Raw genomic sequence first — 16354 nt, forward strand, 5'->3', positions numbered from 1 at the left:
CTTTACTCATTGTACCACTTTTTAATTTATTGCACCACTGTGGGATTAAACATTTTTAGAAACCTACAACAAATGTGAAATGTTGAAATCATAACAATTAAGCCACTAGAAAAAAACATATATAAGCAAACAATGTACACTTTTTTTTTCTCTAACATTGTTTCATTTACCAATTCAATAATGTCCCTATAATATCTCACTTAGAAACTGCATTAACAAAATATCCCTTATTTTAAAAAAACCCGACATTTCAATATAGAAAAGCTATAATTTTACCTAACCATAATACAACTAACAAATAATAAAACTCTGTCCAATTATCAAAAAGTTAGGAAAGGGTATCACCAAAAGGCATATAAGAAGTTTCCCATGGACATGCCTCAGCAAACCCAAAAGAACAACAACATCAAAATACACTTCCTAAAGAAAAGAATGATACTTTGGAGGAAAAAAAAGTTATCTTGTTTTAGTTGGAGCTAAACAGCCAAAATAAGCACGTGGTCTTTGTATTATGTGCACTTGGCTATGTCTCTAAAACAGTAGCACACATGAAAAAATTGGTGGTCGTTTGATTACTGTTTGCTGTAGGTTATTTTCTGGGAGGGTGGACACACTACTTCTCTTACACAGTACCTTGTAAGAAGGAAGGACATTTTTCATTTCTTAGGAAAACTCACTATCACACTGGAGCAAAGCAGTTTTGTTTATATAGGTGTATGTACATTTCTGCTTTTTATATTACAGATTAACTTGAAAACACATTTTAAGTAGCTCATCTTTCATTCCTTGTCCTTCATGACATCCTGTAATTTATTTTAGGTAAGAAGGGTTAGTAAGAAACCCACACAACTACTGATTAAACATACATGCCATATAATACCATGGCTCTTGTGATGGTGGCCAAAAAAGTAAATTTCAAGAAACAATTTTATTAGCCTTACCAAAGATTTTGAAGGTTGTCATTTTCCAACCTTGTCATCTTGCAAGCAATCAAGGCCCTTGTTTGCTTTTAAAATTCATAATAAAAATGTAATACTTTTAAGATAAATGTTCATTGTACATCATTGCATTCGGCTTCTATTTTAGTTTTTAATTTTTTGTTCAGATTCCAAATAATAAAACTATTTGCAGGCTGTTAATTTCCTTGTGTATTCCTCTTTCTTTAGCTAAATCAAACATATATTTTAAATATCAATTTTCATATTTTAATTAAGCCTTAAAATGAGGTTGGTTACATTCTGGTGACTAATTCACGAATATATAATCACCCTCTAATCCCTTAAAAAGGGACAAATTACATGCATTTAATTAGGGAAAGTAAAAAGAGAAAAATTTGAAATGTATTTTTATTTGTAAAATGATCTAGTTTAAAGCACTGTGGTTCAAGGACATTTTTTTTTTTTTTAGCTTTGGGCCCATTGCACCTCCTTATTTCACTCCAATTCAAGGGCAATGAGCACCAGGACCTGGCAAGCACTCTATCAAAGATTTGAGAGCTTACGAAAATGCAGAAAACACAGACTTGCTTCTTAACTACAATCAACTGAGTATGTGTGCTGAATTAATTATTATCAGGTAGAGACAACAACACTGTGGGATACAATGCTACAGGAGGATTATTTTTAATTCTATGCAATAAGGGAAGATTTCTCAGAGAGAGTGTTTTCTCTGACCTTTCAGAAATGGGGATAATTCAACAGGTGACGATAGAAGTGGGGAGAAGACTCTAGGCACACAGTAAAGCACAAACAAAAACACAGGGATTTGGAAGCCTGTGGCTGATTTGAGGAAAACTGAATTGTGTTTGGAGTCTACGGAGGTGGGAGAAAGGTAGAGAGAGATGAATCTGGAAAGGTGGGATAGAGTCTTAGTTCCTGCCACTATCACTAATAGCCATCTTGCAAATTTCTGTCCTTCACAGGAGCAAGTCAACTGGTACGAAAACCACCCTTCTATGGTGGTAGGGGTGATGAGGTTGGGAATAGGAGGAGGACAGGGCTCCAACTTAATACTCTTTAGATTAAATGAATTTCCACCTAATGGACTATTAGAAAGAAAAAAAAAAAACCCTACATTTAAAAAATTCATATTATCCTTCCCCAAGACATCAAACGTGGAGCTGCTCTTTGTTTTGTGTGCAAACATGTCAAAATGTATTCTACTCGACAGTGTACTTAAATTGATACATCTCTTCTGCTTTTCCCAATAGGCTAAGATTTTTCCCATCTCGAGGTCTTTGCACATGCATCGCTCCTTTTATCTGCTCTTAATGCCTCTGCATCCTTCACAAATATCATCCCCCAATCTCTGGATCTAGAGTAGCCCACTCTGACCACTTTATCTAGTTAGGTCCTTCTCTCGACCACACTCACCCCCACAATTCCTTACTTCTTTCCTCTTTGTGCTACATAGGTCTTTGAATTTTGAAGTTTCTTAGTAATTTGTTCTTTCCATATGCAATGACTTTGTACCCCATATTTTGAACTCCATGATAGGAGGAACTTCATCTGCTCCATTGACTGCTTTACATATAATACTTGCAATAGGGCCTGACATATTGTAAAGGTTCAACAGTCATTTGTCAAATAAATAATTTTCAAGTATAAATATATATAAAACTGTCATACTTAAAAGTTGTATGTCATGCTTCAAAAAGTTCATGAAAAAATTGAATTAAAAGATAATACAAATCTCTCCATAAACTTTTTAAAGACATCTTGTATCCTTAACAAATCAAATTTTAAGAATTTCCTGGGGGCAATTCTTATGCAAAGAATATACATGAAAAAGGTAAATAGGCTTAAAATATTTCCCTAAACAGTATTTAATTAAATAATCAAATAATTATATGTAGTTATATATAATAATATTGAATCATATCATTATATGTCAATATATAATTTACATAATTTAAATGTTAATATTTCTTCTACTTAAAATTAGTAATGCTAAGTTAATTCCTTTCTGATATTCAAGAGATATATCTATATTTTTTCTTCACTAAAGAAGATATTTCTTTATATATAAGAAATATAAGGAGAATAAAAGGAAAGACTTTGATGCAATTTCCTTCTAACCTATCTTCTCTTTTATTCACCAAAAATTAGGTAGTAAGAGTGACCTCAAATATATTTTTCTTACAGATCATTGAGGCATGCATATTATCTCAAACTCATGAATACCAAGAGAGTGGTCAGGGTTGAAAGTGGAGAAATAGACTATAGAGAACTCAGATATCTTTTTATCCTGACAAAAATGTATCCCTCCATCTTAGAATCTATTGAGTGTAAAGCAAATCCTCCTTCATAACCCAATATGACCCAAAACATTTATTGTCATATTTATAAAACAATCTACTGGTTATATATTTAATAAATACACACAGTAAGTTTTAATAATTGTTTATATTATTAGTAGTATTTAGAAGAAAATAAATTTATTTCCTTTAAGTGGATTGCAAATTGGAGCTCTACATGGTGAAAACTGTTCTAAAGAATGATCTGCTTGATGAAGTAAGGGGGAAGCAAACAATTTAAGTCATGATAATGTGACACTCCACGTATCAACAGTGATTAAAACAGTCAGGTTAGTCTCATAACACAAAGGTGTGCTGGATAAGGCTCTATTCCAAAGCACAAAATTAAAATTTATGTTTCTTAATAGTTTCTACAAGTGCCTGAAAATATCATTGTCTCCAAATACTCCATGAAGAAGTTCCTCCTATTACATTTATATAATTTTATTTCCCTTACAACTTCCACTCTGATTTTTCTCTGATGTTTGCCTTTTAAACTTGATGCTAAGAGAAAGTAATCTTCAGTTTCTTGTTGTGACGATGAGTGATTGTGCTTTTTAAATATTTAGCATCGGCCATTTTTTAAAAACAAGCATTGAAACTTTGGGTCATAAATTTGTAAATGTGTGGGCACACACACACACACAATCACATAGGGACACATGTATAGCATATGCTTCTCTCCCCTGTCTTTGCAACCATAGGGCACTTAAAACAAATACAGCTGGGCACCGAGAATATAATGTGCTGAGCAAACATATACTCCCATTAATGTAAATATATTATTCAATGTTTCCTGCCAAGCCCACTCGGTTATGAGAAGCAAGCAATCCCCATTTCTCCCACAGAACACCTCACATGCTTTCAAAACAACCACCCTTAGCAACTGGCTGTGGAGACCAGCAGAGTCAGGGACAAAAGCGGCTGGGCTCCATCTCCGAGTGGGTGGCCTTCTCAGACCCTGACATTTTAAAAACATCAAAAGAAGGTCATGATAGGCACTAGTTGCCCCCCTCCCCCCAAAAAAAAGCCTATAGTAAGGTCACTATTCTAGTCATCTTATGTAGTAACTGCTAGTTTTGCCTCATGGTATTTGCTAGTTTTTCAGTTGAAACTGACACTTGGGATTTGTGCTTCTCCATCCCCACTCCCCACCAGTTAGGATTCATTTTTCTATAGGCTCAAGTTTTTCTCCCCATCCCAAGATTAAGGCTTCAGAGCACTCAGTGCTGCCCGCTAACCAGCTTTCTGGTAAACCTCAGTCGAACTAGTCCTTAGTTCACACACACCCTGCACTCGCTTCTCTTACACCTGCCCCTCTGAGGGCACGGCAGGGAGCTGGAAATCAAGGCACTTCTTCGCCAAGGCCTGGGAACCCGGGAGGTTTACGAGAGGCCCGGGAGGCCGGACGAGGTCAGGCACACAGACATCCCCAACATCTCGGATCAGACCGGGAGCAGGGGCGCGACCCCGCGGCACGAGGGGAAGGGGGTCCTTTCCCAGCCTTCTAGAGGGGACTCTATCCTCTTGGGAATTTTCTCGAGCACAGCCCGGGATTTTCTCGAGCACAGCCCGCTTGAGACCAGACACGAGAGCCAGCCGGCGAGCAGCCGGCCAACTTGCCAGCTCGGGGCGGGGATGAGCGTCCGCGGCTACAGGTTGCCTGAGAGCAGATCCCGGCTCCCCGCGGAAGGCGCCCGGGGCGCTCAGAAGGGGGACCTGCGGCGGGGAAGTGGGACGAGAGCGACAGAGCGGGGCGAGCAGGGAGGGGAGCCCAGGCAGGGAGATGGCGAGACGTGAGGCGCACCTCCCAGCGGCGACCCACACAGACCTTGGCGCCGCAACCTGCGCTTCTTGAGGCCGAAGATGCGCACTTTGGAGAAGATGTCCACCAGGTTGCCGTTGCAGAGCCCGCGGTTCTTGCTCGGGCTGCTCCGCCTCCTGCTGGCGGACGGCCGGTCCCAGTGCTGCTCCCGCGCCTGCCGCTTCTGCCGGATCAAGCCGCTGGCGATGGCCGCGGCCATGGTGGCCCGGGGAATGGGTCCGGGGGAGGCAGGGGACAGAAGGATGGGGAGCTGGGGGCACGGGAGAGGAAAGGGGCGGCGCGGACCGCGGCTTGCCCTTGGGGAAGAGTCCGACGGGGTTGGGGAGAGGAGTCAGGGCGCTCAGTCCCCACCAGGACCCATCGTCCTCTCCGTGGAGCGCGGGGCCAGGCGAGCAGATGCGCCCGGGGCGCAGCGGGGCGAGTCTCGGGAGCCGGAGGTCGTGGCCGCCGCCGCCCGGCCACGTCCTAGTCGAGAGCGGGACCGCCTCTGCGGACGCTGCCGGTCACCGCGCGTTGCCGAGCCCTCTCGGGCTCCAGCTGCCCCCGGGCCGGTGCCGCCGCCGCCGCCGCCGCCCGCTGTCGGCTTCTGCCGGTGATTGTCAAGTGATTTGGAAATCAGCATCTGGAGAGAGCAATCTTCTCTCCTGAGATCTCTAATCAAAGCGCTCTGTTCCCACCCCACGACACCCCCACTCCCTATGTGTCCCCCTCTGATGTATCGCTTCAGGAAAAAAAAAAGTATATGTAATAATGATTTTAAAATGATAAAAAGGAAAGCTGAAATGAATCGCAGGGGCTGGAGTGCAGGAGGCTGAGCGAAGGCAGGTGCAATGGGAGGAATGTGGGTGCGCTTTCTCGCAGATGAAACGCGCTGGTTCCCGAGGCTTCCGCGGCTGGGCCGGGGCTTCTCGGTGGTAACGTGGCTCCGGGTCCACAGAAACTCCCAGCTGCGGTTGGAGCCGAGGTGGTGTCCGCCCTCCCCGCTAATCCCTCCAGCACCGACCCCCACCCCCACCACCCCGGGAGGAGAGAGGAGGCGGGGCCGTGAGCGGGGACAGCGTGTCCCGAGGAGGAGTCTACCCAAACTTACTGGACTCTCCCCTCCGCTGCCAGGGAGGGTAGGTTTGTCATTTTGAAACGGCGACACGGAACAAAAAGGGTAGAAGGCGGGAAGGAGAGAAGATGTGATGATGTGGTGTGGAAAGACCCCACTCCCAAGTCTGCCCCACAGCACTTGGAGGAGATGACAGCGGCTGTGGCTCTTCCAAACAGCTACTGGATAGGACAGACGCCCAGGAGAACACTGAAGAAGTCAGGGCAGAAATATTAAGGCACGGGGACTGTCACAGCATTCCAGTGACAGCAGAGAGCAGCCAGACGGAGGACACTGCGACTTGAGCTGCTCTGTCAGGGAGCACAGCCTTATGAACTGGGTCTGAAATTCAAATACAACAGCTGCTGCCTCCTCCCCTTGATTTCCTGTCTGTGTCCAGACAGTGTTCTGTCTTGGATAACTGAAAATACGAAGGCCCAAGAGGAAGAAAGAGTGGAGGACACCCCAGAAAAAGAGACTGGGAGAAAAACACTTCATGCTTGGGTGAATACAGATCTGTGTTTTCTAGGGTACACCCCGAGTGACAGAACCAAGCGCAGTTCTTTCTCCGGGCTCCTTACTTCCCCCCTTCCCTTTATGCTGTTCTGCCTGTCATCACAGGGAGATAAGGAAGAAATGCAAAAACTAGACTTTTCCCAATCCCACGTGAAGGACTGGGGAAAGAAGACTCATTTGGTAACCAAGAGACTTGTACAAATCTTCTCTAAAGTGACTGCTTTAGAGCTGGAAAGAGGGAGGCACACTATGCAGGCAGCCCTGGGAGCAGTTCTGAACCAAAACATACTTTCTCTTGTCTCAGGAATAGGCAGGAAAGTACTACAAAGACTCGCCCCAGGCAAGTGGGAGAATACAACCAAGCGCCGATTACAGGGAGGCTGGGCACCTTCTGCTCCACATAATTTATCCACAGCCTCTCCCTGTAAGCGATTACTGCTCGGCTGCTATTCATTATGTTTACTCCCCGTTTACTAACAAGTTTCCTTGGGGGAAGAGTTTAACCTAATGGGAGTGTGTAGATTTGGGGCCAGTGTGGAAATAATTGTTTTTAGGATGATGTATATCATATTTAATATTAAAGAGCATACACTGCAAGTTTATTTTCTCCACCTTGCTATGTTACATCTACAAAAGACCACAGTTATTAAGAGGAATAGGCTGGAGTTATTTTGCCCGAAGTTTGCAATCCATAGTCACCCATAAGATAGTAAACGTGAGAAAAATGGACATGCTAATTATTTTGCTCTGCCTTTACCAGTTCATTTTCTGTTTCACGTGTCTTTCTTTTTCAATTTTTACTGAGTGTGTATTTATGTTACGCTGTCATGCTTCTGCTTAGAAAGAGAAGGGCATCTATAGAGAGACAGATATACTTAATAAAATGGCTATTAAAGTGTGTCTATTTCTTTTAACTCACTGAAGTAAGTCCCTCTGAACATTAAGAGTCACTACTCCTGGCTTCCATTTTTAAAGTGAGGTCGTTTGAACATTTCAGGAATTCTAGATTGAATTTTCCAAATGACATTATGATTAAAGCAACCGGATTTATGTAAAGCTTCTTGTAGTGAGTTTTGCAAAATAAGTAAAATGTTAAGTATAGTAACCTCTTAAATTTAGTACAACTCCCTCAACCCATATACCTTGTTTGTTTTTAAAGTTTTTTTTATATATATATATACCTTTTGATGTATATACCAACTATATTCACTTAAAAAGAGTGATATTGATCCTGTTATTATAGCTATGTTAAGCATTCCCTTTCCAGGCATTTTCTTACACTACAGCCTTTCCCCCAAATCCTTAGACTGGGAAATTAGAGAGGTCGGTTTTGGGCTCCCTCAAACCTCTTCATTCATAGATTCACAGCCTCCGGAATTCAGCACCGCGGACAGGGATCCTGCCCCGGCCACGGCTCCCCAAACGGTGGCGAGTTCCCCTGGAAGGGCGCTGCATGGGAGGGTCTCGGATTCTCTCCTCTCTTCAAAGCAGTTTTCCATTTTTATTTATTTATTTATTTTTTTTTAATTCGCCGTTGGAAAACAAATGAATCCTCACAGCTTCCACTGACATTAATAACACACCTTGGAGCACAACGCCTTTCAGCTTTTCGGTAACCGAGAAATGATCTGCTTGCTTTCTCCATGCCTTCCGACCCCTGGCGCAGCGCCTGGGAGAGCGGACTCCCGGGTCTCCGGGTGAGCGGACTCCCGGGTCTCTCCCTGGGAGAGCGGATTCCTGGGTCTCCGGGTGAGCGGACTCCCGGGGGTCTCTCCCTGGGAGAGCGGATTCCTGGGTCTCTGGGTGAGCGGACTCCCCGGTCTCTGGGTGCCTATTCAGATTGTGAATTTCAGGAACTTCAAGCGGTCGTTTTTATTCTATGTAGCTTCCTATTTTAAGGGAGCTTGGAGAGGAGGGCAGCATTGGGACAATCAAGGTCTTTTAGCTTAATCCCTGCATTTTCCTCTTACCTACCCACAACGCTGTTTAGCTGTTTACAGACAGAGGTAAGTGAAATAAAACGCAAGAGAGCCATCTGCTGTCTTAAGCTGTGATAAAAGAGTGTACAAAGCTAGGGTGAAAACAGACTCAAGGTTGATGAACCCACATCTAAACGTTACTATAATTTATAAAATAATCCCTCACTCATCAGAACCTCCTCGGAGTTAATTTCACCTTTGACCTTATAAACACAAAACAATGAAGTTTTGCCCAGGAACAGAAAGTGTGGCTCCTGACCACGCTGTTAGGAGTCTGAACTCTGATTTCAGACACTCTTGGTTCATTTCTTCACTCTGCAACTTCCAGGCTGTGCCACGACCTCCAGGAAGTTGACTTAGTTTCTCTCAGACTTAATTTCCTCATCCATAAAATTGAGATGATGACAGATTTTCCTTTTTCAACTGTTGTGAGATTAAATTTAGCAAATGAATGTGACAATCCTAGTACAGTGTCTGGCAAATGACAGCTGTTATCATCATCATCTAGATCACTTATATCTATCTTGTAAATTCTTTTCCTTTTTTTGTTTTTTTTTTCAATATCAAAATACACATATGCCTATGTATATTTCTTCACATCTTTAATGGATACATGACAAGATTTTAATCAGAAATGTAACAATTATTTTAAGTTTTAGTAAAAGAAGTCTAAGTTCAAACCTTAGTCATTATTGACCAGATTTGTGAACTTAGCCTTGTAAACCTATTTCCCTACCCATTGAATATTGATAATAAAAATATTTTCCTACATCTCAGAGATTATTATGAACGCCTATGAGAAAATACTTATAAAACTATGAAGTACCATACCAAAATCAGTTGATTGGAAGGTCATCAGTCCACTACTTCACTGTGCTTAAGATCTTCAGGAGATCTTCCTGAAGATGCAATGGTCCCTTTGGCCTGATTTTGCATGTGATGCTCCCTTGGCCTGGAACATTTTTATTGCCCTGTCCTAACACTCCTCTTGATAATATAAAATAGTGGTTAAAACCACAATTGGAGTAAGGCAAATAGAGACGTGACTGTGCATCTTTGAGCAATTTTTTAAAACTCAGTTTTCTTTTCTGTAAAATTGTCATAATAATGCAATAAGGTTATTAGAATTAAATGAGAACATGTATGTAAACACTTAATGCAGTGCTTGACACATAATGGAAATTCAATAAATAGTAGTTATTGGTAATTACTTAATTCTTCGTGACTTAGGTTTTCATTTATTCAGTGATTAAGTCTTTACTGAGTACTACTATGTACATGCCAATACTGTAGTAGGTGAGCCAACAGATTTTTTAATTAAAAATAAATAAAAGAGAGGCTTTTGGCTCTGCCCTCGTGGGGCTCATAGTCTGGTTTAGGTCTCAGCATAGATATCTTCTCTGGGAAAACTTCTCACTACCTGCTTCACCCCCCACCCCAAATTAATGCTGAATCTAGTGCCTTTCCAAACACTTTCATAATGCCTATATTAACACTTGTTAAAGAGATAGCTAGATTGATAATTCTACAAAGGTGTCTAATAGGTGTTTCATACTTAATATGGCCAAGACTGAACTACTATTCTTCCTTCTTAAACTTGTTTGTCCCATCTTCTCTTGTCTCTAACATGGGAAGTCCATTCTTCTCATTCATCAGGTCAAAAACTTTGGCATCATACTAGTTTCATTTCTTTAACACCCCATATATAACGGTGCAACTCTATCTTCAAAGTATATCCAAAATATGATCACTTTCCACTGCTTCCCACCACCATCTTCTCAACTTTATACAATAGTAGCCTAACTGGCCTCTTGGGATCCTCTCTTTCTCTTCTTGGTATGCACTCAACACTGTTGCTAGAGCATTGAAGGTAAAAATCAGATTGTATCACACCCCTGCTCAAAATCCTACACCTCAACAGAAGCAAAGGTCTTCACAGTAGACTGCAGTGTCCCATATGATTTGTGCTCTATCTCTGCCTTCATTTGTGCTCTGACATCATCTCTATTTCCTTTCCTTCACTTACCACTTGCTGTCTCTTAGACACCTGACATGCTCCTGTGGCAGGATTTCATCTTGGTATTCCCTCTGACTCTCATCTCCTCAAATTTTGCTCACATATTTGCTTACAATTCTATTTAAAATTGTAGCCCATAAACACAGTCAGTCCCTTCTTGTTCCCCTGCTCTATGGTTCTACTTAGCACTTAAGTTTTTTAAAAAATTCTGTATATTTTTCTTATTTATTTGGGCTGTCATCTACTTTTAAAATACAAGCCTATAAGGGTGCAGATTTTGCATCATTTGTTTACTGCCACATATTCAGATCTTAAAGTGGCCCAAGAAGAATAGGTGCTCAATAAATATTTGTTTATTGGAAGAATTAAGAAGTTGGATACATAAACAGACAGACAGTTAATACCAAATAAGAGGAACAGAAAATCTTGCTTAGCACAATCCGTCAAGGATGAATTACCCCATGGTGCTTGATCTCTTTAAGCACAACACATCTAAAATTCTGTCTGAATTACACACAATCTCAGTCTCATAAGTAGAATATACAGAGATCTTGATGGCTTAGGCTAAACCTAACATGACTTGTAGTTTGAATTCTACCACTGATACCCTCAGGGCTTACTGAAGGATGTAAGACTGATTCTTCTTGAATCAGAAAGGACTTTACTACTAATAAATGGAATTCATTCCCTACTCCCACCCACACACTCTGTTTTGCCTCTTGCTTTCAAGTTGCCACTTGACAAATTCACAATATGCCACTTTTCAAATTAGCTACATCGAATTCATCTCAGAATTTAAAAGCAGATGAGCATATTTTTTAGAATTATTTATAAATATAAAAGTAAATGAGATCTTAGGGAGGAGAGTTTGTAAACAAGAAACAGCCTTATTGATACTGATTTCATTGTTAATGGAGTTTTTTCCCCTTTGCCTTCTGAATTTTTATGATGTTCTAGGTGATTTTGTTGCATAACTTGTTTGAGTTCCCAATAGATAAGTTTTTGTACGTCTTACTAAAAAACGGTGAATGGTTTTTGTCTTTATTTCTCCTTCGAATCAACAAACAGAAAAATCAAAGAACATATTTTGTACATTGATGTCTATATTAAATTGTATCATTTGTTATTTTTCACCAAGTCAGTCTGCCTATTATTCTTTCATATCTACCATTGCCACAACCACCATTTCACCTTTCCCAAATTCATCAAATCTATGAAACCATTAATTTTAAAACCGCCGTTTTCGTAGGTACTATAAGGAGAGAGAAAAAAACTTATTAAACTGTGTCATTCCATAGATTATGATATGCATACCAATTTTAGACATGTTCATAAATGAAAAGTATTTGCATCTTAGAACCACAGAAATATGGTATAATGGCACTATATAAGTCTATAAATGGCAGTTGTGCCCTCAGTAATCCTGTTATATTCTATTTTGCTTACACATGATATAACTTTTGGTGAAAAAAGCTTTTCGTGCTTCAGAGCACCTGTGCTCTAAACATGCTTTTTGTTGTCATTTTAATTTCTTCATCTCCCAGAGGCTCTGAATTGAAGGAGTACATGGGTGGAAATAAATATTCTGTAAATATTCTGTAAATATGCAAATACTTACAAATTTGACTATTTTAATGCAGTGAGTGATGACTCAATCCATTTTGTCAAATGGTTTTCTTTGTGAATCAATCACTTTTGGAAATTTTAAACATCTCCTAAATTAGGAATAAAACATAAAGGCCCAATGTTATTTTCCCACAATTTAATCATTATAAACTAATTTGTGGTGAGCTTGAGTAGGGTTAAAAAGAATGCATTGGCATTTGTTTTCATACTGTTCTGGATAAATGAATTCTATTAGAAAATGTATGAGATGCTTCTGGAAATGTAGTCATAATGATATACCCTTCCACTTTTTACTCATCTGCAAGAATGTAGAAAAATAAAGTTAACATGCACTTGGGATAAATTTTCAACTTGTTAATTAAGGTTGAATGTCTATCCTCAATACAGTTCACATTCAAAATCATATTTTATTTTTTCTGTGATAGTATTTATTGTTGGTCATGATCTTAAATTCAAAGGATAAATCTAAATGGATATTAAAGCATTTTAAATTAAAATTTCAAGAACTAAGTGATTGCATTAATATTATAACAGTCTTGCTGATTAATTTTTCTGTTTATATATTTTTTCTTCTAGGCAACAGACTTTTATCTAGTTAAAAATCTGGAAGAAATTTCATTGTTGCTTAATATTTTGATTCAATAAAGAAAAAGTAAAAATTATTGGTACCAGAAACTTGTGAATATTCTTTCCTGTAGAAGCAGCACCAGATTGATACCAGCAGATGGTTTAGCTTCACAAATCTAGTGTATTTTTTCAATCTGGCTAATAAGTTGGAAAAAATATTCTTAGTAGCTTCCAGCCTTCTATATTAAAATGAATCCAAAATGTGCATTGCGCTCATTTCAGAGCTGTAAATATTGACTTTTCTTTCTTTACTCTAAATTAGTAGTGGGAGGTTATAATACCAACAATTTTAATGATAGATCAGTGAATTTTTTAACACTGTCGTATATCTCAAAAGAAAAATAAGTTACTCAATTTCCAAGAAAGTTTGAGAAATGTTTATTTATAAAGCAATGATTTAAAAGATTCAAAGCAAAGACTCTGTGTGTTCATATGATATAATCTTATTTTTATTTTACATTGTAACTAATTTCTATTCAATGATTTCTAGAATGGCTACTTTCATAGGAATTAAGTGCTCTGGATTGAGATTATGTTCTTTGCATTTAGCATATTTGGGTTAAACATATATGAGAAGACTTCAAAAAGTTTGTGGATTTATTTATTTCTATCTCTCACTTATGAGTGAGAACATGCAGTATCTCTCTTTCTGTGCCTGGCTTATTTCACTTAACATAATTTTCGCCAATCTCATTCATGCTGCTGCAAATGGTAGAATTTCATTTTAATTTTTTATGGCTGAGAAGTATTAGTAATAGTAAGTTGAACTCTCAAAAGAGAACAGAGCTGTGGTTACTAGAGACAGGAAAGGGGTAGAGGGATAATGAGAAATTGATTAATTGACACAAGACCGCTAATTAAGAAAAATAAGTTCTATTGGTGTTCAGTTGAGCTAGTCATCTGTAATTAACATTAATTTACTGCATGTTATCAAGTGGCTGGAAGAGAGAGATCAAATGTATGTCCTCATCAGAAGGAATGATTACGTTGTGAAATGATTAATATGCTAATTATTCTGATTTGATCATCATGCATTGTATACAGATATTCAACTCTCTACCCCACAGACATATATCACCATTTAATTTATAAAAAGCTCATGGAAAAATATAATGGAAAGATAATATGAATCTTTTTATGTACTTTTTGAAGTGCCTTTGTATAAACATGTGCATCTGCACATACATACACGCATAGACACACATGCCACACGCACACACACACACACACACACACACACAGTGTGCATAGCAAAACACACAAATAAGTTCCTGACTTTGTCTAAGATCATTATGAAGCATTAATGATTTCCAATGAAAAGTGAGTTGCAAACTCCCAATTCGAGACTTTTAGAAACCTGATTTTAGTACCAACATAAGAGAATACACACTAGTTAAATTCACTTCTGAAATTTTTATGGATATAGTCAAGTGCAAATGAATAATAAATTAGAATAAATATTTCAGTCATAATTCTTTAAGTGTGAACTAAGACTATGACTCTTATAAGACATCTAAATAATATTTGTATAGTAGTTATTGAAGAGCTTTTAGTTTTAGTGAAATGGGTGTCATAACCTCCATTTAATAGGAGAGATAATTAAACCCCAGAAATGTTAGATAATTGCCAAAGTTACACTGCTAAGAAGTGGAAAGAACAAGATCTTAAGTTCATGCTTTTTCTGTCACATTGTCTGACACCCAGCAGTCAACTATTTGAAATGCACTATCTGTCACAGCATCAAGTGTAGAATATGGACTCACACAGGAGTCAAGGACTACCAGAAACTTCACAGATGGGTTTAGGATTATCTGTGATTCCCTCTGAAATTTAAGCTAAAAAATAAAAAGGTGTGCATGTGCATTTGTATAGCACCAGCGTTCACAGTCTTCACCCAGATGTTAAACAGATCTGTGATTAAAGCAAGAATAAGAAACTACAACTCTAGAGAAAGCCAAGGGAGAAATGTGCATACGACATACAGTACCACATTTTCTAACTATAAAATTAATACATGCTCATTGAGAAAAAAAATGGAATATAAAAATAAGTAAAAATTACCTGATAAAAAGTAAAAATTTAAAATTTAAGTAATTTTTAACTTAAAAATAAGTAAAAAAACTTGGTATATAAAAATAAGTAAAAAGTTAATAAACATTTAAAATTTTTGGTGTATTTCTTTCAGTTTTTAAAATCATTTTACATGATACTTTTCAATCATATTTGTAGAATAGTTTAGTGATTGAAAAGATACAATTGAAGTAAAAGCCAGTGTATCATAGATTCTACACTTCTATTATATGACTTGGAAGTCCATTAGGAATTACTGTATTCTAGAGTCCTCCCAAAACTCTGCACCTCAGAGATCACTTCCTTCTAAGTCATGTTCTGTACACTCAAATCTCTCAGACCAACCCTTGCCTTGGCATTCAGGGTTTCAGGAAGTCTAGCTTAGTATCAGACGCCTTAGGGTTCTGGCAAAGTTGCTATTATTCTGCCTCTGATCTTGTAATCTACTTCTAAAAGATGTATATGAAAGTCATTTCCAAAGTGCATGCATGTAGGAAATGTTATAATTATACATTGAAGTCTTATTTCTGAGCCTCGTTCCTACTTTGTACTAAAGCATTGAAAAAAAAAAATAGATCCTTAAATTATTCCCTGATTCTTTCTCAGTAACCTACAGTATAAGTTTCCTATTGCTCTGTAATAAATCACCACAAATGTTGTTGCTTTAAAAAAACACAAATTTATTCTCTTACAGTTTTGGAGGTAGGAAGTCTCAAATCAATCTCACTGGGTTTAAGTCAAGATGTCAGCAGAGCCTTCCGGAGGCTTTGAGAGAAGAATCCGTTTTCTTTCTTTTTTATCTTCTAGAGGCCACCTGCATTCTGTGGCTCACAAACCATTTCTTGCATGGTCCAACCTCTTGCTCCCATTGTGCTACCTCCTGCTGCTAACCCTGATCTCCTGCCTCCTTTTTGTAAGGACCCAAGTGATTTCACTGTGCCCACCCAGATAATCCAGGATAGTCATCCCATCTCGAGATCCTTCACTTAATCACATCTGCAAAATTCCCTTTGATATATAAATAAACATGTTGACACATTTCAGAAATAAGGATGTGGGCATCTTCGGGAGACTATTCAGCCTATCATCCCATGTGCTATATCCAAAGCACATGGAAACAGAACCCTGCCTAGCACTTGTCGGTCACCCAACCAACCCTGCTGCCACGGACGGAACAACTGCTCCAGAATGCCAGTTTTTAAACCACAGGCCTGTTTCCTACCAATATAATTTTATTTTTTTTAACACTGGCTGTTTATTTGATCGAATCTCTGACTATTGCCTGCCCCTGTCTTCCTGGTTGCTT

At 38.9% G+C, this 16354-nt stretch overlaps 1 protein-coding gene across 2 annotated transcripts in view; it reads right to left on the minus strand.

Moving 5' to 3' along the window:
• FGF14 (fibroblast growth factor 14) overlaps positions 1-16354 on the minus strand; it is a 655504-nt gene that overhangs the window by 205865 nt on the left and 433285 nt on the right. The window contains exon 1 of one of the 2 annotated variants that reach the window (XM_008581911.1): positions 5127-5319. The exons of the other annotated variant lie outside the window; for it this stretch is intronic. Coding sequence (XP_008580133.1) covers positions 5127-5319 — 193 coding nt within the window. Of the gene's footprint in view, positions 1-5126; positions 5320-16354 lie in introns of those variants that run through there. 2 annotated transcript variants of the gene reach the window in all.

This window comes from Galeopterus variegatus, unplaced genomic scaffold, assembly GCF_000696425.1.
Source record: "Galeopterus variegatus unplaced genomic scaffold, G_variegatus-3.0.2 Scaffold8, whole genome shotgun sequence".
NCBI classification, from domain to species: domain Eukaryota; kingdom Metazoa; phylum Chordata; class Mammalia; order Dermoptera; family Cynocephalidae; genus Galeopterus; species Galeopterus variegatus.